This window comes from Pelophylax lessonae (assembly GCF_965119305.1).
Source record: "Pelophylax lessonae genome assembly, chromosome: 4".
NCBI classification, from domain to species: Eukaryota; Metazoa; Chordata; class Amphibia; order Anura; family Ranidae; genus Pelophylax; species Pelophylax lessonae.
In genome coordinates this window covers 486,225,639-486,249,205 of record NC_138771.1, presented here as the reverse complement: position 1 = coordinate 486,249,205, position 23,567 = coordinate 486,225,639, and the positions used below count along the sequence as shown (strand labels likewise).

Below are 23,567 nucleotides of genomic sequence, written 5' to 3'. Positions count from 1 at the left end.
AATCTTAGCAGCAGATCCCTATAACACCTTCCAGGACTTTCATCTTTTATTTTTAGTTTGTGGTGCCATCTACTCTATCTTCTGATATTCAGTCTAAATCAGGTTTTCTCAACCTTTTTTAACACAAAAGAACACTTAAAATAATGTTTGATTCTCAGGGAACCCCTGACAGTAATTAATATATCTTTAGCTCATGGTATATTAGTATGATGATCAGCGGGAAGAACACCCCTTATATTGTGGTCATTGGGGAGAATCCCCCTTTACAGATAGCTAAAAAGGTAATAGCTGTCATTGGCTACTAATCTGTGAATCAGAAACTTAGCATTGCTGAAGGAACCCCTAGCAAACTCTGGAGGAATCCTACAGTTTTTCTGAACCCTGGTTGAGAAAGGCTGGTTTAAATCATACTCTTTCACTTATGTGATGTTTCTGGAGGCTAACAATTTTTTTTTTATTTTATTGCAATCGTATTGTTTATTGGTTGAGTGTATGTGATTCTCTTTTCAAAGCTTTCACTAAAGATCTTAATTTCAAGAAAGTGTCAGTCATTAAAATACAAGGGCAACAAACAGGCTATTGTTATAATATGTGTACAACAGATAGACAAATGTTACAATATGTGAGCATCAAATGGGAAATTGATACAATACAAGGGCAACAAATGGTCTATAATTACAATATGTTGGCAACAAATGGCAATATTACAAAATGAAGGCAACAAACAGGCTGTGGTTACAATATGTGACCAACAAAGGCAACAATAGCTTGTTTGTTGCAATTGTTACAATATGAGGGCAGCAAATGTTCAATTGTTATAATATATGTGGGTAACAAATGGCCAATCGTTACAAAACAAGGGCAATAAATTGGCTATCATTAAAATATATGGGCAACAAACAGGCATGCATTACAAATAAAGGGCAACAAATGGGAAATTGTTACAGTATGAGGACAACAAACAGGCTATTGTTGCATTTCATAGGCAACAGTTGGGCAATTGCTATAACACCAGGACAATACACAGGCTGTTGTTACAATATGTTGGCAACAAACAGGCAATTATTACAATACACAGGCAACAAAGGGGCAATCTTTACATTATGAGGGTAACAAACAGGCAACTTTTGCAATGCAAGGGCAACAGATAGGAACTGTTACAATAGAATGGAAACAGATAGGAAATTGCTATAACACCAGGAAAACACATGGGTTGTTGTTGCAATATAAAAGAAGGTGAAAGGTATAGAAAACATAAACACATAAATGAATATGACATTAAAAAGGCAGCCAGCTATACAGGTGATAACAGACCTATCCCAATGTATAAATATAATAAAAAGCAGCGCTAATAATGGAAACAATATAAGTCCCAACATGCAATAATGGTAAAGTCCAAAAAATATATGAAGGTGGGTGAAGATTAGAGGAATGATCCCAATCACTGGTGACACTTATGAGAGTAGGATGAGCACCCAGATGTGACAGCCAAAGGGGACTCTTACCGGATGAGTTTGACCCTCAAACAGAGAAGTCAAATCAGGCAAAGCAAACACAAGATCACCAGACCACAGGGTAAACTCCTGGAAGGTCACAGGGATCGAATATTCTTTCAGGCTGCATATGGGGCACTGTACATCCTCCGCTTGTCTCAATCACAGTAACCTCAGAACAAATGAACAATCCATAGTGCAGATGGTAAAGGACTTAGATTTAATCATAAATAAAACGTTGCATTTACAAAATCAGCAAACAGAACAGCAATACAGATTTAAAAACCGCGGCATGGAGCGTGCTTTAAGCGTCCAGTATCCACTTCCGCCTTACGCGTGTCGTCACAGGAAATGACATCATCAGAGGCGTGCTATAACACCAGGACAACACACAGGCTGTTGTTACAATATGTTGGCAACAAACAGGCAATTATTACAATACACAGGCAATGAAGGGGCAATCTTTACATTATGAGGGTAACAAACAGGCAATTTTTGCAATGCAAGGGCAACAGATAGGAACTGTTCCAATAGAATGGAAACAGATAGGAAATTGCTATAACACCAGGAAAACACACGGGTTGTTGTTACAATATGCTGGCAACAAACAGGCAATTTGTTACAATACACAGGGAACAAACGAGCAACCTTTACAAAATGAGGGTAACAAACAGGCAATTGTTGCAATGCAAGATAAACAGAAAGGAAACTGTTACCAAACAAGGGAACAAATGAAAAAATGTCAAAAAACACAGATAATAAATGGGCAGTTGTTAAAACAAACATACAATATGTGGGCAATAGATGGGTAGTTGTCGCAATTTAAGTGCAATGAATAGACTATAATTACAATCTTTAAAATGTAAGGTCAACAAATGGGCAACAAACAGGCAGTTGTTACAAAACGAGGGTTATAAACTGGCATTTGTTACAATATGAGGGCAACAATGGGCTCCCACAGCTAATAGGTGGGGGAGGGGGGAGGTTGGATGGTAAAAAAACAGATCCAAGATAGGTAAAAGGAGTTTCTGTAACCCCCAGGAGACATTAAAACCCCAGTGTACCTTTAAAAGCCACCAAAATCTACCCTAATTCACCTCCCACATTAAAACCAATGCAATTTGCTTTACTAATAACATTTTGTTGTATTATCACAATTTTCCGCCAAAGTTTCAGCAAAGTCAGAAACCCCTTAGTATTGCTCACACCGAATCATGGAATAAGTGATTCTTGACTTTAATGGGTGGGATAATGACTTCCAACTCCCCTGTCCTCCGTTGTGGCTCAGAATTTTTCAGGCATTGATGATGGAGAAGCACAGAAGAGTAGATTACAGATCAGTCCCACAAAACTTCTAATTCACTATACTGTACTCTGTACAGAAGTTAATGGCAGGGGAGACCCTGCTGAACAGATGGGGTACAGGATTAATGTCAGTACCCCCATCTGTGATAGAGAAGGGCAGGAAAGGCATTTATTGAGATGCTCTTATATAAAGTACTCCTATGTAACTTGTCACTTGACAGAATCGTTTTTCCATTGAAGCATTAGCTTGGCTTACATACAGGTGCATCTTAAAAATTAGAATATCATCAAAAAGTTCATTTATTTCAGTAATTCAATTAAATAAGTGAAACTCATATATTTTATAGAGATGCGTTACACACAGAGTGATATGTTTCAAACATTTCTTTCTTTTAATTTTGATGGTCATGGCTTTCAGCTAGTGAAAACCCAAAATTCTGTATCTCAGAAAATTAGAATATTACATTAGACCAAAAAAAAAAAAAAAAAGGATTTTTAATACAGAAATGTTAGCATACTGAAAAGTTTGTCCATGTACAGTATAGTATGCACTCAACACTTGGTCGGGGCTCCTTTTGCATGAAATACTGCATCAATGTGGCATGGCATGGAGGCGATCAGCCTGTGGCACTGCTGAGGTGTTATGGAAGCCCAGGTTGCTTTGATAGCGCCTTCAGCTCGTCTACATTGTTGGCTCTGGTGTCTCTCATCTTCCTCTTGACAATACCCCACATATTCTCTATGGGGTTTAGGTCAGGCTTGTTTGCTGGCAACAGTGTTGCCATGATCATTAAACCAGGTATTGGTACTTCTGGCAGTGTGGGTTGGTGCCAAGTCCTGCTGGAAAATGAAATCAGCATTCAGAGGGAAGCATGAAGTGCTCTAGAATTTCTTAGTAGAGGGCTGCTCTGACTTTAGAATTGATTAAACACAGTGGACCAACACCAGGAGACGACATGACTCCCCAAATCATCACTGACTGTGGAAACTTCATACTGGACCTCATGCAATTTGTATTCTGTGCCTCTCTACTGTTCCTCCAGACTCTGGAACCTTGATTTCCTAATGAAAAGCCACATTTTCCACAGTCTGTAATGATTTGGTGAGCCATGTAATCTGGTTTTGGTTTTCTAGTTTTATGAGATGCACCTGTATAATATAAGAGGATGCATATTGTGCTTTGATCCCTTTTGGCCTCAAAGCTCTTTGCTTTCTGTTTTCCAATCCTATATCTCAAGTCTGCGGAGATGGGACTTTATCTATAGCTGAAGACTGGCTAGATAGATGCAATTCAAGGTGAATTTTTCAGAATTCAGTGAAGCTGAAGGGGAATATGGGGTAGAGGAGGCTTCTTTCAGATAGCTGCAAAAGGGATGTTTAAAATGAAACACCAACCAAAATATTATTTATTTTTGTGTGGGGTGGAAAAAAGCTAGTTATAAATTGGGACGATGATTAATTGTGTTGACCATGGAGATGGAGGAGGCCCCCTGCCAAGTTTTAACTGTTATGAAGAAATATTGCCATCACTTCCTGTTCCAATGACAACAAAGGAAATAATGGGAATTCCTGAAAAAAGAATCTCACCCCTTTATTCTCTGTAGAATGTGCAGATGGGAAGTGTAGAGAGGGCCCGACTTGAGGCTCTACAGTTTTACACATGTAGTTCACAGGGGAGTATGCATACATGTTAAACATTGACCCAAATCGGCCTGGTGCCCCTGTGCAGAAACATAGGGCCTCTACAGTCAAACATGTATTTTACAATATAAGCAGATCATCTTCCCCAGGGATCATTGGTGTACACTCACTTTATTTTCTGATGTCCACTCTGAGGTCACCCTAGCTCTTCCCCCACGGCCTGTCCAAACTTGTCGACTTTTCTGGGGAGAAATGCCCACCATATGTGCCATTTCCTGTTGATAAAATTGGCAGCAAGTCCCATTTCTACTCAGCATGCCAGTACAATACCCACCAGGTGGCAACCTTTCCAGACTCTAAGTGCCGGTTCACACTAGTACGACTTGTCAGGCGACTTGGTCAGCCTGACAAGTCGCGCACCGTCGTGGCCCATTGTGTGGTACAGGAACGGTTCTAATAGGAGCGACACAAGTCTCCGACTTAGAAAAAGGTTCCTGTACTACTTCGGGGCAACCTGGAGCGACTTGCATAGACATTCATTTTATGAAGTCCGTGCAAGTCGCGCCGAAGTCGCGGTGCACGCGACTTCACAGGTCGCCCCCAAAGTCGTGTTGCTGCAGTGTGAACCGGCACTAAGGCCCAGCTGGCTCTGATATTTTTACTATTTTTTCATTTTCCAGTAAGAACAGAAACTCAGTGGCCTACGCTGGACAGAAGCCCTGGCTGCTCAATGCCACAGTGGAAGAGAACATCACATTTGGGAGTCCCTTCAACAAGCAGAGGTACTGACACATTTATTGACCTCCCACACCTTTATGCCTGCTACACACAATAAGATTATCAGACAAATGATCATCTATTTTTTTTTGCATGAAAGTCTCATATGAAAAATGAAGAGTTTACTAATGTTACAAACATTCTTGTACGACAGAATAAAAATTCAAAAGTGATTAATGTGTTGTAGGGTATTTGTATTGTATTTTGAAGGACATCTGTATGGATTAACCACTTGCCGACCGCCATATAGCAGTTTTACTGCTACAGGGCGGCTGCGCTGCACAGGATCACGTATATATATGTGATCCTGCGCTTACAGGTATTGGGCACGCCACCGTCGACTCATTTGGGAGCTGATCAGCGAGTCCCTCTGACCCAATGTCCGCTGGCTCCCCTTTGATTTGTTTGTTACACAGCCAGAACAGCAATCTGCCTATGTAAACAAGGCAGATTGCCGTTCTGTCAGCGGGGAAGGCTTTGATCCTGTGTTCCTGCAAAGCAGGAGCATGGATCAATGCCTTCCCCTAGTAAAAGCACCTCCCCCACTGTTAGAAAACACTGGCTAGGCACACAGTTAACTCTTTGATTGCCCCTGATGTGTAACCCCTTCCCAGCACGTGTCATTAGTACATTGACAGTGCATATTTTTAGCACTGATCACTGTATTGTCACTGGTCCCCAAAAAGTGTCAGTTAGTGTCCCGACTGTCCGCCGCAAAATTGCAGTCCCGCTATAAATCACTGGTCGCTGCCATTACTAGTAAAAAAAAAAAAAGGAATAAATAAAAATATATAAAATATCCCATAGTTTGTAGACGCTACAACTTTTGCACAAACCAATCAATGTATGCGTATTGGGATTTTTTTTTTTACCAGAAATACGTAGCAGAATACATATTGGCCTAAATTGATGGAGACATTTTCAAAATTGTCTGTCTTTTTTGGTTTATAATGCAAAAAATAAAAACTGCAGTGGTGATCAAATACCATAAAAAAAGCTGTATTTGTGGGGGAAAAAAATGTCATACCTTTTTTTTTTTGGTACAGCGTCACATGACCATGCAATTGTCAGTTAACCACTTTACCACCGGAGGATTTTGCTGTCTTCCGTCCAGGCCACTTTTTGCGATTCGGCGCTGTGCGACTTCAACTGACAATTGCGCGGTCGTGCGACGCCGTACCCAAACGAAATTTACGTCCTTTTTTTCCCACAAACAGAGCTTTCTTTTGGTGGTATTTGATCACCTGTGCGATTTTTACTTTTTGCGCTATAAACAAAAAAAGAGCGTTTATTTTGAAAAAATAACAATATTTTTAACATTTTTTTATATGAAATTCCCCCCAAAAAAGATGTAAAAACCAATTTTTTAAAAAATTTTTGGCCAATTTGTTTTATGCTACATATGTTTGGTAAAAAAAATCACAATAAGCGTATTTTAATTGGTTTGCGCAAAAGTTATTGCGTTTACTAACAAAGGGAAAGATTTCTGTCATTTTTGGTGTTTTTTTTTTAACGCGTAATGGCGGCGATCTGCGATTTTTTTTGCGGGACTGCGACATTGCGGCGGACAGACCGGACCCCTGACTGACATTTTTGACACTTTTGGGGGTACCAGTGACATTACTGCAGTAATCAGTGCTATAAATATGCACTGTTACTGTAAAAATGACACTGGCAGGGAAGGGGTTAATTTTATTGGAGAGGGAGGGGTTAATGTATGCCTGGTGCTTACTGACGTGTAGGGGGGGAGGTGACTGTGTGAGTCATGGACAGATCGGATGTCCAGCTATGCTGAACACTCCGATCTGTCACTCCCTGTCACTATGGAGATCCGCCCGCTGTGTTTACACACAGCGGGCGGATCTCCAGACTCGATCCCCGACGATCGGGTAAGAGCAGCGGCGATCGCCGCTGCTCCTCCCCTGGCCCGACTCCCGCTGTGAATGAAAACAGCGGGAGCGAGCCTCCGGCGGCGCGCAAGCGCCGCCCAGAAGGGGGAGTGTCCAATTACGTTAATACTACGTGACTGGACGATAACGAACCACTCTGCCGCAGTAGTATTACTGTGAGCGGTTGTAGAGTGGTTAAAGTAACACAGTGCCGTACCAAAAATGGCCTGGTCATGAAGGGGGGGTAAATCTTCTGCAGGGCAAGTGGTTAAACAAAATACGTACGATCTGGTATGGTACAAGAAGCATTTTTGTGCTTGTCCCATCGGCTCTCGAATGCTACGTACTAATAATCAGATTATCGTACAATTGCTTTGAAATCTGTATTTTTCGTACGATTTTCTGATCATGTGTACAGGCCTTTACACTGAAACACATTGAGGTTGATTTACCAAAACTGGAGAGTGCAAAATCTGGTGCAGCTGTACATGGCAGCTAAGCAGCTTCTAACTTCAGCTTGTTTAATTAGGCTTTGACAAAACAAAGCTGATTTTGCACTATCCAGTTTTAGTAAATCAAAGCCATTGTGTATAAATACATACTGACACCCACTGTCAGACTGACACTAGAAACCCGAATTATTCACTGTTCTTTAGAGCAGATCATACCGGCCAGCATGAAGAATATTCAGATTTTGCATCTCACTGCTGAATTTGCACCTTTCATACATTGCTTTTCAGTTCTTTCAGTCATGGAGGTTCAGCATCACATGTGGATGTTATATAGGGCAGTCTGCATGCAGATACAGTCTGCCTAGGAAAGCCCACTCCTCCAGATTGACATCCACCAAGGCATTTTAATATTTACATAACTCCTCCCAAGAGCTAGCCCTCTGCTTTCAGGACTGGACCAGGGCGGAATGACAGCCAGGAAAACTTCAGCTTTCAGGTGGAGAAAACTATTAGTAAAAAAACTCACAGAAAGTCTGCAAAAAAAATGTATCAGCAGGTTAGAATTTGGTAGGTTATATTCATCTTAGTTCAGTCATTGCAGCCATGTAAAGGGGTTGATTGACTAAAGGCAAATAGACCGTTCACTTTGCAAGTGCTGTTGCAGATGAGGGTTAGCCAGAGCTTAGTAAATGAGGGTAAGTTCTGCTGACTTCCACCATCCAATCACGTGCAAGCAAAAAAAAATAGTTTTTTTTTTCTAATTTTCCTTGCATGTGATTGGATATTCTTTGCAAAATTAACCTTTACCCCATTTATTAAAACTTTGTTTTTGTTTTTTGTTTTTTAAATAAAGTAACAAACATGTTATACTTACCTGCTCTGTGCAATGGTTTTGCACAGAGCAGCCCTGATCCTCTTCTTCTGGGGTCCCCCGCTGTGGCGCTCCAGGCACCTCCTCTTCAGCAAGTGCCCCCATGAAAACCCCCATTCAATGGGGGCACTCATGCGTGCTCAATCCCAAGCCTTTCTGCCTATTGACACAGAGCGGGCGGCTCGACCCTGCCTGCTCGGTACAGCATTTCATTGACAGCAACTGGAGCCATTGGCTCCTGATGCTATCAATCTGCCCAGGGAGGAGAGAGACAGTGGCCAGAGCCACTGCTCATGTGCACAGGGCTGGATCGGATGGGGGTTTAGGTAAGTATAAGGGGGGACTGGGGGGGATTTTGCAGCACAGGTTTTTCACCTTAATTCTTAGAATGCATTAAGGTGAAAAACCTTAAGGCTTTAGAACAACTTTAAGCTCTGGAGAGAGTGCAACTACACTTGCAAAGTGAACAGTCTATTTGCCTTTAGTAAATCAACCCTGTGGATTTTAGTGTTTTTGTTAGCAAGACCTGGGTGTGTATTATCTGGATAAGGCAGCGTGTTAGAGAAGAAGGACTCAGAAATTACAGTTCAACCATAGCTGTGTGTTTGTCATTTTTTTTACACTCTCTTATAGGTATAAAGCTGTGACAGATGCCTGCTCTCTCCAGCCAGACATCGACCTGCTTCCATTTGGGGATCAGACAGAAATCGGAGAAAGGGTAACATAACAGTTCTGGTAGAAAGTGTATTTAAAGGAAACCTGTAACCATGTACATTTGCGTTATGTCTTAAAAAATAATGGAAGCCATCTTTTCTTAGAGTTGCAAATCCATATGATCAACTCTTCTTTGAGTTGGCATATGGTTTCCGCTAATGTTGGGCGAGCGGTTCAGACCGAGCATTTTTGGAGGCGCTTGGCGGCATGTTCGTCTGCCGAGTGAATCACAATGCACTGCGCACTGCATAGTGCATTCTAAGCCCTTATTGGGCAAAGCTTTGCCCAAACAGGGCACAGTGAATAGCTTGTTGTTAATGAGTGGGCTGGGAAGCTGATTGCGGCATCCTTAACAACAGTTGAGTCATCAGCTGTCAAAGGGCTTCCCCGCTGACAGCTGAATAAAAAAAAAAAAACATTGCCCACCATAGAAAAATGTGAAAAAAAAAACAGCGTGGAGTCCCTTCCAAAAAACATACCAAACTCTTATCTGAGCATGCAGCCTGGCAGGTCAGGAAAGGGGGGGGGGTCGAGCGAGCAGCCCCCCCCTCCTAAACCATACCAGGCCACATGCCCTCAACAAGGGGAAGTGCCCATGTTGTTTGTGACAAGAGCCTCTTCCTGACAACCCTGGGCTGTGGTTGTGGGTCTGCAGGAAGGGGGCTTTTTTTCAGAATCTGAAAGCCCCGAGATCCTGCCCCCCCCCCCCCATGTGAATGAGTGTCGGGTACATAAACCCTATACATTCACCAAAAAAGTGTCAAAAAATAATTAAAAACACACATACAGTTTTTGACAATTCCTTTATTAAAAAAAAAAAACAATGTCCCCTGATGTAGATCCATCGTTAATCACGATGCCTGCCACCACCACTAGACCTGAAAAAAAGAAAAAAAAAACAAAGCACCCTCCCTATGTTGTGGCCTGGTAAGGTCGCTCGCCCCCCCCCCTTCCTGACCTGCCGGGCTGCATACTCGGATAAGGGTCTGGTATGGTTTTGGGGGGACCCCATGCCATTTTTTTTTTTTTACATTTTGGCGTGGGGTTCCCAAAGGGCCTGGTATGGGGAAAGCCCACACTGTTATTTTTGACATTTTTGTATTGCCGGCAATTTAAATGTCATTTTTGTTCTTTATAAATGTCAGTTTTGCTGCAGCAGGTTCTATACACAGTACAGATGCGCCAATTTACAGGCAGAGACCCCCCAGGCACTATAAACAAAGGAATTTTTCATTTTTACTTGTTCACTTTAGGCATCATTAAAATCACTGCCCCTGTAAAAATGATCTTTTTAAAAAAAATATTTTGCATTGATACATGTGTCAGGACAGTACACAGGCCCCCATACCATTTTTATGGTCAATAACTTATAAGGCACATAAGCCTTCAAAATGGGGACTTTTGATTTTTCAAGTTCAGGTCCCGTAGACTTAGAAGAGTTTGCAACTCGGGGGTTCTGCTGCGAACCGCAAGGAGGGATGTTCGACCCATTACTAGTTTCCGCTGAGGTTGCAGTGTGTTACAGACAATAATTTCTTATTTGTATGGTGCAGGGCAAAGGTTCATTTAATTAAAGACCTTGGGATTTTTTGCAGCCACATAAAGGTGATTGGACACTGGCATACAGAATTGTGAGACGTCCCATGTAACCCCTCACAATCTCAACAATCCGTCATTTTTGCTAGTGTCCTTAGGTAATGAATGGCCCTCGGGTGTATGATTCCTAATTCCACCTAAAAAACTAAGAAGATTCCTTGCCTATCTATGCACTGAGAAATCCCTTTTTCAACCCATGTGCATCTACAGCCATTCTGTAAGCATTAATTCAAAGGGAGAGCTGGGGCCTGATAACAATCATTCACAGTACTTTATTTCATAAAAGATATGCGATCTGGGACATCCAAACAAACTCAGCAGAACGCGCACATTTCAGCCATATGACCAGCTAATACTAAGGCTTCGACTGAAACGCATTAGGTAGGTTTGTTTGGATGTCTCAGATGCTCTATCTTTTACCAAATAAAGTGCTGTGAAGCATTTTTAGCAGACTCTAGCTCTCTCTTTGATTTTATGCTTACGAGGAGTACAGGAATCTGAGCTGTTCAGGCTGACATCCCTGAGTGTGTACTGGCAAAGAGAAAGAAGCACTCTTGCATGTTTTTTTTTTAACCTACAACCACTGCTGCTGCCCCCTGCAGCTTCAGGATTGATGCTCTTTGACAGCAGCCTCATGGGCTGTACAGGGGACCTTACCACATGAAGACCCTGGTGCCGGCCTGTAACATTACCTTTGGTACTTTACCCTGCATTGGCATTCAGTTGGCAATGGAAATGGCTTTTGGTATAGTAGTACAGCAAGATGTAGTTATGTGCTAGGTGTTCTACAAGTACAGGGCAGTGGCAATCACCAGTGTGACTCAGTCCCTGAAGCCCTCTCAATGGAAGAGTGATTGATGTGGAGAGTTGTCACATCTTGATACTCAGAGAAGGTGCCCTGAGCTGCGGAATGGTGAATCTGGGGGAATCCAGCACCCCAATTCCTGGGAGTAGTCAATGCACTCCTACTTCCATAGTGCAGAAGGCTGGGCAGTGTGAGGCTGCAGAGTGATGGGGAGTGTGAGGCTAGGAGCAATGTGTCTTTTTGGTCTGTCATGGCTGTGCTGTACTTTTTCCCTTTTGCCATGGAAATTGTATTGAATCTTATGTTACATATTCGTTGAGCAGTAGTCCATTCTTTGTGCATAGTCCTGCCTCTAAAGACAGTCATGCTCAGCTGAGGTGCTATCTTCAGCACATGCTCTGCTACAGGACAAAGCACTCTGCTTCTCAGGTACAACCCTGTTCAATTTTGAGGACCTATTCACCACATGTGCCTTCACCAGGTTATCCAGACAGCTGCACCCCTTCTGCTACCTCTCAGAGGATCCCCTTACCCATAAGGCAGACGTCAGGCACAAGGTAAAAAGGACAAACACACACTGTGCACAGGGCCATCATGAGGTAAATCAGGGTTCCTTGGGTAATTCTGCCTACCTCACAATAAGGGGGCATCCCCGCTTCTACAAGTAGGGGGATGTCTGATGGCTCTCTCAGCCACCAGTGATGTGGGATATGCCCCTTCTCAGCTGAGTTTACAGACTATTCTCGTTGCCTTGCAGCAGTTTCACTCCTCAGTGATTGTTTTCTGGTTTCTTAGGAGGAATGGTTTCTTTGGTTTTACACCTCCTGGATTACAGTTCCAAAACCCAATGGGGATTTCACCCAATCCTGGATTTGAAGGTTGTATATTTTCCTGCAGGTCCAAAAATTCAAAATAGAATCGGTCTGATCTGTCATTGTTACGACAGGGAAAATTTTGGAATTGATAGTTATCAAGGATGCATATTTACTTGTACTCATTTTTCCTCTGCATCAGCAGTTTTTGCGATTCACAGCAGGTGAGCAGCACTTCCAGTTTGTAGCTCTTCCATCCCTGGCCCTCTAGATCTTCAACAAAGTTTAGGTCCCAGTTTTTCTACTGCTGCTCTCATAGGAAATTCCCATTTTGGGGTCCTCTTGAAGGAGCCATCCACCCAGGCCCTCTCTGCCAACGTCCAGTGAACATTTCAGATCTTGGAGTACCTAGGCCCAATTCTGGACATGGCCCTGGCCTGTTGTTTCTTCCCTGGGGAAGGGTGTTAATCCTTACTACTCTTGTTTGGACTCTTTGCTTAAAGAAGCTTCCATCAGTCTTGCAATCTCTGGAATGACCTGTCTCGCAAGGCCAGGATATTGCTGGCCTAGTGGCTGACCAACCCTGCGCTGGAATCAGGGAAGTCCGTTCTTCCTTTTACCTGGATGCCAACCTGTTTGGCTGGGGAGGATTCCTAAAGATTGAGACCCAAAGTACTTGGTCATCAATGCAGTCCAGGCTTCCCATCAATTTTCTGAAATTTAAGGGCCATTACTCTGTGGACCGAGCAGCTTCAGGGACAACCAACATGAATTCAACCGGACAACAGCACAGTAGTGGCTTACATCCACCACCAGGGCAGTGCCAGGAGTCGTGTGGTCCTTGAAAAAGTGGACCTAATTTTGATTGGTATATGTTTTCTTCCTTGGCTGCTTTATAAGATTGAAGTGGAGTGTATTCTGGTGTTTTTGGTGGCACCAAACTGGCTCAGAAGAACTTGGTACTTGGACATTCTTTCACTCATGGGAGAGTCTCAGTGGGCAACAACCGACCCAACCTGTTATTTCAAGGGAAGGTCTACTATCCTGATTCATAGTCACTGGTTTTGAAGGCTTAGATGTTGAAGCCCAGGTTCTGGGATCAGGTTCCTACACTTCTAAAGGCTAGGAATTAAACCTGAATAAGGGCATTATCTTGCCTTCTCTTGATCAAGCTCTGAAGGATCCCAAAGAGATTCCTCTCCACTATTTGGATGTGCTGAGAGCCTTGGCTGCCTAACAGCAGGGCCATGATTTTCAGCTGGGCTGTCATGTCTCCCAGGTGTTGCTATTGAGACTGGGGAGTCTCCCCACTTGCTCCTTGAGAAGAGTTCTCATTGGGCAGAGGAGGAAACCCAATCAGTGGCACATTCAGGCCTGTATCTACCCCAAAAAGGCAGATTCTGCTGCATAGGATTCTGGGAGTGGGGATCCAGGAGCCAGCTAGCGGTAAAGAAGGTGCCAGTGTTGACCCTGAAGTGCAGAGGGGGTACCTAGTGAGAGGACCCTGAAGTGTAGAGGGGGTGCTCAGTGAGAGGACCCTGAAGTTCGGAGGGGGTGCCTAGTGAGAGGACCCTGAAGTGTAAAGGGGGCGCCAGCGATTGGGCCCTGAAGAGTTAAGGTGTACAGCGTGCAGTGTGCAGTGTACAGTGTTGAGAGTTGCAGCAGCACAAGCAGTTACAAAGAGCTACCTCAGTCAATGAAGGCTGGAGGGAGCTGATTACAGGACTTTTGAGCTAACCAGAGTGTCAAGAGTCAAGTCTCACTGTAGTCCAAGACTTTTTGAGCTAACCAGAGTGTCAAAAGTCAAGTTCAATCACAAGTTCAGCAAGTCAGTATTTTTCAAGCGCCAGCAAACGTTGGTCAGCATTCAGCTCGCGTCAAGACAGCGCTAACAGGCATTTTTCTGCAAAGTGTCCCAGTTGTACCTAGTTGAGCCAGAGGAGTGTCCCACTCATTCCCTACTCCCATCCCCATTATCAAATAAACAAAACAAACCAAAGATGCCGGAATGATCATTGTCTTCAATCTCACACTTGGGTATTCAGCTTAAATGGGCTGAAGGTGTCACCGGTAACAAAGGCAGACCCACATCAGGCCCAATGCCTGGAAAACCTGCTACAATTAGGAAATAAAGAATTTTCACATACTGTACATGTAAAATCCTTTCCCAGGATTGCAGTACAGGACAAAGACCACTGTCCCCTGTGTCCTGGCAGTTCCTCCTTTGGCTTGCTACATGACATGAGGATTGCTTGGAGTGTGTATATGGGCTGTTGCACAATTCTCTTTGCCAGTGTCCAAACACCTGAAGGCGGCAGCATAAAACCCAGGGTCTGTGATTAAAGGAACCTGTGTCCTGTTCTGTATTTCAAGAACAGAATTTTACAGGTAAGTCAAAAATCCTTGTTTCCTGATAAGACTGTTATCGGCCAATCAATGTTATCTCTTGTCTGTGGTTGTCTGTAGGGGTAGGGTGGTCTGAACAACCCAGGGGTGAAACAATTACTCTAATATTTTGCTAGTCTTGATACGAGAAGAATTTTTTTCTCAAATCCTCTAAATCAATAATGGCTAGCCCCAAGATTTATTTACAAATATAAAAAAGTTTGAATTAGCATTTGATTAATAACTGCAAAGTTATTAAGTATTTGGCGTAACCTATAAACATTAATGTGGCACATAACGATGAAGCACTGGCTGGTAACTTTTAAATTTCTCTCTAAATGTTTATTGGACGTGACAATTTTAGCAGATCCTGAAATACTGTCCCATAAATACACTTAAAGCGATATCTGCGCACTGCAGCTTAAAATAAGCATGCTGTTTGCATTCCTAGCCAGAGATCGCTGGTGGCGTCTACAAATTGTTTTGACGCTAAAAGAAAAACCATTAATCAGCAGAGAGCAGCCTGACCTTGCAGGGAGCTGTGTAGAGCTGCAGTTAAGCAATAGTGAACCAACCGCTGAACATAATACAAGGTAGGACAGGACACAGACGTTCCCTGAGCAGAGGCACATCACTGTACCTGGACTTTGGACTGTACCTGGACTTTGCTAAGGCGTTTGATACAGTCCCCCACAAACGTTTAATATATAAATAAGGTCTGCAGGCATTGACCACAAGGTCTGCTCTTGGGTACAGAACTGGTTAAGGGGGCGTGTCCAAAAGGTGGCAATACCCACTCAGACTGGACTGGGGTGGAAAGTGGGGTCCCCCAAGGCTCAGTTCTGGGACCAATCTTGTTCAATTTATTTATAAATAGCATTGAGGACGGGATCAGTTGCTCAATATCAGTTTTTGCAGATGACGCTAAATTGAGCAGGGCAATAACTTCACATAGTGAGGCAGGAATTCTACAGAGCGACCTAAAAAAAAAAAACTTGCAGAGTGGGCAACTACATGGCAAATGAGGTTTAATGTGGAGAAGTGTAAGGTTTTGTATTTGGGGGACAAAAAAAACATAAAAGCACAATACACCTTAGGGGGGGAACCTCTGGGGGAATCAAAAATGGAAAAAGATCTGGGAGTCCTAGTAGAAGATAGACTTAACAATAGTATGCAATGTCAAGCTGCAGCTGCCAAAGCCGGCAGAATATTGGCATGCATAAGGAAGGGGACAAAGCTATAATCCTGCCACTTTATAAAACTCTGGTCAGACCGCATCTGGAGTATTCTGTCCAGTTCTGGTCGCCAGTCCTCAGAATGGATGTGTTGGAGCTGAAGAGAGTCTAGAGAAGGGCAACTAAACTGATTAGGGGATTGGAGGACCTTAATTATGAAGAGCGCTTACAAGCGCTTGATTTACTCTCTCTGGAGAAGAGAAGCCTGAAAGGGGACATGATAGCAATTTATAAATACCTCAATGGTGATATCAACATAGAAAAAAAACTATTCAGTCGCAAAGAATGTATGATGACACGAGGACATACAATGCGATTAGAGGAGAAGCGATTTAACCTCAGACTACGCAGGGGGTTCTTTACAGTAAGGGCTATGACTGTGGAATTCTCTACCACAAATGGTAGTTACTACAGGGAGTATGGCTACTTTTAAAAGACTCTTGGACGTACATCTCAAGGATAAACACATTCGGGGGTATGGGAAATGAATACGTCCACGCACGCCGACACAGGTTGAACTGGATGGACTATTGTCTTTATTCAACCTTAACTACTATGTAACTATGTAACTCCATACATGCAGTGTTTGTTTCCTGCCAAACTCACATAAAATGTTCACATTTCACATCTGCCAATTGATCAGCAATGATAAGAAAAATGCTTTTCTCTTTCGTTCATTGACGGACACAGCTCCAGAATCTTCTTGACCATTGGGATATGCTGCTCCCTACAGGAGTAGAGCACTAGGCAGTAAAAAACTTTACCACGCCTATGGGGCAGTCCCAGGGGGTCTACTCCCACTTCCTGCTATATGCATTCAGTTTTTGTTCTGCCTATTCAGGAGTAAGGACCTAGTTCCTTGCTGGGATCTCTGGTCCTTGCATTTTTTCTTTTTTAAACTGATTTTTTTTTTTCTTTTCTTATTTTCTGTTCCTGTGAGAACTACAATCAACTGCTGGACTGGGAGACAGACTGGATATTCTAGATTCTTACGGTCTCCCCAGTCAAGCCAGCGAGCGCGTGCAGACCTCAGCTCTGGGCTAGGTCAGCTGCGACATAGCTTTACTGGACAGAGGCTGGCCTGCAAGTTAAATGTCTTGCGAGGTCGCTTACGACCTGGTCCAGGCCTGAGTCGCAGCGTGCCTTCCGGCCCACTGCACCCCCATTCTGTTGGAGAGGTGGTCTGCCTGGAGCGGTGCTCACCCGGTTCCATAGTATGGTAAGTTGTGTCCCCCCATTCCCTGGTGGCCTTTCGGGATGGATGTGGGCCCCTCCCTGGGACGGTTGGACCCCTGGGTTCCCCTCCTTCCCACACAACGTCCCCCCCTGGGCCCCTGTGGCAAACCCCCATCTACTTACACCTAGCTCCCCCTCCTGTTCCCCCCATACCTGTCCAGGTGCGTTTATAGGGGTGTCAAGCAGGTGATGGGGGTTGGAGGGGGGGCGCCACAGGCAGCTGAACGTGCGGTCTGTTGGGGGGGTGTCCTGGTGGGGGCTCCTTCCAGGGCCCCCCCTTTACTATACAGATGTCCCTTGGTGTCCCCTGTGGGTCCCGGGAGCCACATGGGCACCGTGTGGAGCTGCCATTTTGCTGTGAATGGCTAGCTGTGTATTCGGCGGCTATGTTTGTGTAGTCCAGCGGCCATTTTCTTGTACCTTCCCATTGATTAGCATAGCGGCCATGTTTTTGGAGCTTTGTGGGCAATGACTGGGGCGGTGGACCTCTAGTGCTGACTCCTGGACTTCCTTTTTCTCTCTGATCGCCGCATGGGTACAGCATCGAGCACTCTGCTCTGTGCTGACCGGGGGTGGTGAGTTATTACGGGGACCCTAAAGGATCTCCCTCTCTCTGCAATAGCCGGGATTCAGCTGTGTTGGGACTTGTAGTGCCGTTAGCATAGCGGCGGGGTTCACTAGAATTATTTTTTGTAAATTGACTGTGCGGGTTCCCTGGTCAACATGGAGTCCCTGGAGCAAATTTCACCCCCTGATCCCATCTTAGAGGCTGCGGGCCCTTCTGGGTCCCAGTCCACCCTGTCTGCAATAGCGGTGGCTCTGGAGTGATTAGTGTCCAAGGTTGATTTGGTCATGCAAAACAGAACCAGCAAAAAGCGTCCACCGCCCTCACCTGTCTCCTCAGATTCTGAGTCTGATCTGTCCGCCGCGGACGCAAGTCACCCTGCTGGGTCTGCGCCATGCACCGTGAGTGCTCTGATAGTGAGGATGATTCCTCTTCCACTACAGCCACGCATTATATAGCACTGGTGGAGGCACTGGTTGTATCAGTGCGGGAAACTTTAAAAATGAAGGATGCGGCTGCGTCGGAGGCGCCGGTCACCTTCGGTACCCAAAAATTCTCAAAAGCTGGGAAAGTTTTTCTTTTTCCCGCCTATTTTGACAAAATTGTCGTGAATCAGTGGGGTTTCCTAAAATACAACGTGGTGGTTCCTAAGCATTTCGCTAGAAGGTACCCCTTTAAAGAGTCCCTGTTAAAAAAGTGGACAGTTCCACCTGTGGTGGATTCCCCGGTTTCCAGGCTGAACAAATCTACCCTGATTCGGTGGAGGAGTCTCCGGCTTTAAAAGACCCTTTTGATAGGAAGGCGGAGACCTTGGTCCAGTACATGTTTATTATGGCCAGGTCAGTCCTTAGGCCGGTGTTCACCATTGCCTTGGTGTCCCAGGCCTTGACAGAGTGGACTAACCTTTTGTGCCAGGATCTGGAGGGGGAACAGCTTCCCCCTGTCTTTGGGGAGCTGGTGGACCAGTTGGTCCAGGGGTTACAGTTTATCTGTGATGCCTCCTTGGATGCTGCTCCTTTAGTTTCTAGGCTGTCTGTGACAGCAGTGGTCCTTTGGTGCATGATTCGGCTGAAATGCTGGTCTGCGGACCAAGCTCCCAAGAAGGCCTTAGCAAATCTCCCTTTTGTGGGGGATTGCCTGTTTGGGTCTTCCCTGGATGAAATCATTAAGGGAGTCATGGGAGTAAAGAGTACTCTCCTCCCACAGGCTTCCAGGGGCAAGGAATTTCGTTGCAGACGTGGTCCTTCTTTCTTAGCTCATAAGCAATTTTTTCGTCCCTCAGGGTCTCAAGAAAAAGGATCCAAATCTGTTCTGAATGTCTCCAGAGGTTCCAAGAGGCCCTGGCCTGGTAAGCCGAGAGCAGGTCAATTTGTGGTGTTACCCTTTGGTCTCGCCTCAGCTCCTCGGGTGTTCACAAAAGTGTTGGCCCCAGGGTTAGCCTTGTTGCGGCAGCGGGGGATTGCAGTGCTGGGGTACCTGGATGATCTTCTTCTATGAGCAGAGTCTCTGACTGCTCTACGGGACAACGTGAACATCACTGTGTGGACTCTGCAGGAGTTCGGGTGGACTCAGAATTTTCAGAATTCTGCTCTGCTTCCATCCACCAAGTTGGACTATCTGGGTCTGACTCTGGGCTCGGCCTCAGCCAGGGTGTTTCTCCTGCTGGACAAGTTCCAGAAGCTGCAGGATGCCATTCGACTTCTGTTGTCCAGCAGCGGGTTGTCTCTCAGGATTTTCATGAGGGTGCTGGGCCTGATGGTGTCTACCTTCGAGGCAGTCCCGTTTGCACAGTTCCATACGAGACCTCTGCAGAGAGAGATTCTTTTTAGGTGGGACAAGAATCCACAGTCTCTAGGCAATCTGATCCTGTTGAGCCAGGGTACGAGAGTGTCCCTGATTTGGTGGCTTCGCTCTCCGGCTCTTCGACAGGGAAAAAAACTTCCTTCCATTGTACTGGGCGGTGATCACCACAGATGCCAGTCTGTACAGGTGGGGAGGTGTTTTGGGCAGGGACTGTGCTCAGGGGGTTTGGACTCTGAAGGAGCCCAAACTACCTATCAATGTCCTGGAACTTTGGGCGATCAGACTTTGTCTGGCCCATTGGATGGTTCGTCTTCAGGGGTGTCTGGTAAGGATTCAATCGGACAATGCCACGGCCGTGGCACATGTCAATCATCAAGGGGGCACAAAAAGTGTCCTAGCGGCTCGGGAAGTAGCCGGCATTCTAAGGTGGGTAGAATGTTTTGTTCCAGCTCTCTTTGTTGTGCATATTCCAGAGGTGGAAAATTGGCAGGCGGATTATCTCGGTCAACAGACCTTGGACCAAGGAGAATAGTTACTTCATCTGGAAGTGTTTCATCAGCTGTGTATCCGGTGGGGAACTCCCAAGGTGGACCTGCTGGCCTCTCATCTCAGCAGGAAGGTGCAGAGATTAGTGTCTCGCTGACACCACGGATGCACTGGTGGCTCCTTGGGGGCAGTACTGTCTGATATACGCTTTTCCCCCTCTCAAACTTCTGCCGAGACTTCTGCAAAGGATCGAGGCAGAAGGTATTCTGGTCATCCTTGTGGCCCCAGACTGGCCTCCCCAATCTTGATACGCTGACCTGGTATGGCTGGTCGCCGATGTCCCTTGGCGAGTCCCTCTCAGGGAAGACCTGTTGGCTCAAGGGCTGATCTTCCATCTGGCTTTACAGTCGCTAACATTAACAGCTTGGCTGTTGAAAGCCAGGTGCTGAAAGATAGGAGGTTGCCTCACTTGGTGTTTCCCGGGCAATTGAAGGCTAGAAAATCTACCTCTAGAAAGATTTACCATCGTGTCTGGAAGTTGTACATTGCGTTGTCTGAGTCTCTGGGGGTATTTTCCCCGTTCCTTTTTGGTGGCTCGAATTTTGGTGTTCCTCCAAAGAGGTTTGGAACAACGCCTGGCCTTGGGTACCATCAAGGGCCAGGTTTCGGTCTTGGCTATTTTCTTTCAACGTCTTTTGGCTACGCATTCCTTGGTTCGCACCTTTGTTCAGGGGGTTCGCTACTTGGCTCCTCCTGTGCGTTTTCTGTTGCATCAGTGGGACCTCAATTTGGAATTTCTTCAGAAACCGCCTTTTTAAAATATTTGCGAGATTCCTCTGCTTACATTGTCCCAGAAGGTAGCCTTCTTGGTGGCAATTACTTCTGCACGCAGGGTGTCGGAGCTGGCAGCTTTGTCTTGTCATACACCTTATTGGTGGTTCACAGAGATAAAGTGGTGCTTCGCCCTTGTCAATCGTTCCTTCCTAAGGTTGTCTCTGGTTTTCATCTGATTGAAGATATTGTGTTGCCTTCCCTGTGTCCTAAGCCTAAGCATCCTAGGGAGATTGCCTTGCATTCTCTGGATGTGGTTTGGGTGATCAGGGTGTACCTGGCGGCAACAAAGTTGTTTAGGAAATCAGACTCGCTTTTTGTCCTTACGGATGGACCTCGCAAGGGGTTGGCCACGTCTGCCGCGACCATTTTCAGATGGATCAGACAGATGGTAGTGCAGGCCTATTCAATCAAGGGTCAGTTTCCTCCTTTCTCTGTTAAGGCACATTCTACGTGGGCGCTTAGTGCCTCCAGGGCCTTCCGCCAGCAGGCGTCAGTGATGCAAGTTTGCAAGGCGACCACTTGGTCGTCTGTGCACATTTTCAGAAAATATCACAAACTAGATGTGTTGGCATCTGCGGATACTGCTTTTGGCTGCAAACTTTTGCAGGCCCCTGTTTGAGAGGACCTGATCCTCTTTAAGGGTGTATTGTTTTCAGGTGAACTCCAGTTGTTCCTGGTTGAGCTCCATGTTATGCTATGTTTAGCCTTTGGGAATTGCAATATGCTGTGTTTTTTCCCACCCCTCATGTTTGACACTGCTTTGGGACATCCCAATAGTCAAGAAAATTCTGGAGCTGTATCCGTCAGTGATTGAAAGAGAAAATTGGATTTTTGTCTTTCCGTAAAAGTGGGAGTATACCCCCTGGGACTGCCCCATAGGCGTGGTAAAGTTTTTTCCTGCCTAATGTCCTACTCCTGTAGGAGGCAGCATAACCCAATGGTCAAGAAGATTCTGAAGCTGTGCCCGCAATGAACATCAGAGAAAAGGATTTTACGGTAAGACAAAAATCAGATTTTCTCTTTCGTTCTTTGACAGACACAGCCTTTGACCCTTGGGTTATGCTGCTCTCCATAGGAGTAGGACACCAGGCAGAAAGAAATCGACTACGCCCATAGGGCAGTCCTAAGGGGTATACTCCCACTTCCTGCTATAGGACTTTAGTTTTTTCTGCCTAGTCAGGAGTAAGGACCTAGTTCCTTGCTGTGATCTCTGGTCCTGACATTTTTTCCTTTTTAAACTGAATTTTTTTCTTTTATTATTTTCTGAACTACAATCAAGTTTGTTCCAGTGAGAACTACAATCAACTGCTGGACTGGGCGATGCACTGGATATCCTAGATCCTTAGGGTCTTCCCAGTCCTGCCAGCGAGCACGACCCGACCGCAGCCCCGTGCTAGTTTGGCCGCGACATATCCCCACTGGACAGGGGCTGGCCAGCAAGTTAAACATCTCGCGAGGACGTATAGCCTTGGTCACAACCTGTGTCGCACCGTACCTTTGGCCTGCAGCAACCCTATTCTAAGATGCTGCCCGAAGTGTTGCCTGCTCGGTTCCAAGGTGTGGTGAGTAGTGTCCCCCCCTTCTCTTCTGGTGGATTATCAGGGTGGACGCCTGCCCCTCCCTAGGTTGGTAGGCCCCCCTGTGTCCTTCCTTCCCAACTGGTGCCCCCCCCTAACTAGTGGGGTCCCCCTGCACAAACACCTTCACCACCCCCACTTTATTTCTCCCCCCCCAGGTGGCCAGACTATCTACATGTTTCGGGGATTAAGTGGTGAAGGGGCTGGAGGGGGTTCGTGCCGCCGGCAGTGAAGCTAGCGATTTTCGAGGAAATCTGTCCTGGTGGGGGTCCCTGCCAGGGCCCCCCTTGCTGGCTACATGCACCTGAGATTCCTGTAGGGGTCCCAGGAGTCGCGTGGGCTTGCCATTTTGCTGTGGATGGCTGCTATTGATCTTGGCGGCCATGTTTGTGTAGCTCGGCGACCATGTTTTGGTAGTTTTCCATTGAAATCAATGCGGCAGCCATTTTCTTGTAGCCTGGAGAGCGGTGATTCAATGGTGGGCCTCTAGTGGCAGTGCCTGCATTTCCTCTTCCTCTCTGATCGCCGCACGGCAGGCAGCTTGGCGCTCTGGGTCCCTCCTGAGTCGGTGGTGGTGAGTCCCTGTGGGTGTGCAACCTCCCTCTTTCTGCTATAGCAGCACTTTTGGTGCGCTGGGACCTGTGGTGCCACCAGTGCAGCCATAGGGGGGGTTTTTTACTGCAATTTTTTCCAGATTTTGCTGGCGGTCCCCGGATTGACCATGGAATCCCTGGAGCACATGTCACCACCTGACCCACTCTCAGAAGCTGCGGGACCCTCTAGGTCTCAGTCTGCTCTGGTGGCCATGGCGGCAGTCCTGCGGTCACTGGTGTCAAAAGTTGATATGGCCCTTTAACATAGGCCTAGCAAAAAGCGTCCCTTCACCTGCATCCTCTTTCTCCTCAGATTCTGACGCGAGTCACCCTACTGGGTCTGCGTCCACGCACCCTGGGTGCTCTGACAGTGAGGATAAATCCTCTTCCACTACAGCCGTGCGTTGAAAAGGCGCTTGTGGAGGCACTGATTGTATCAGCGTAGGAAATTTTAAAGGTGGAGGACTCAGCTAATGCTGTGTCGGCTGTGCCGGTGCC

The 23,567-nt window shown here is 45.7% G+C and overlaps 1 protein-coding gene across 1 annotated transcript in view; it reads left to right on the top strand.

The window, feature by feature from the left end:
• ABCC9 (ATP binding cassette subfamily C member 9) overlaps positions 1-23,567 on the top strand; it is a 210,267-nt gene that overhangs the window by 126,816 nt on the left and 59,884 nt on the right. The window contains exons 19-20 of the mRNA XM_082254775.1: positions 5,120-5,221; positions 9,062-9,146. Coding sequence (XP_082110901.1) covers positions 5,120-5,221; positions 9,062-9,146 — 187 coding nt within the window. The remainder of the gene's footprint in view (positions 1-5,119; positions 5,222-9,061; positions 9,147-23,567) is intronic.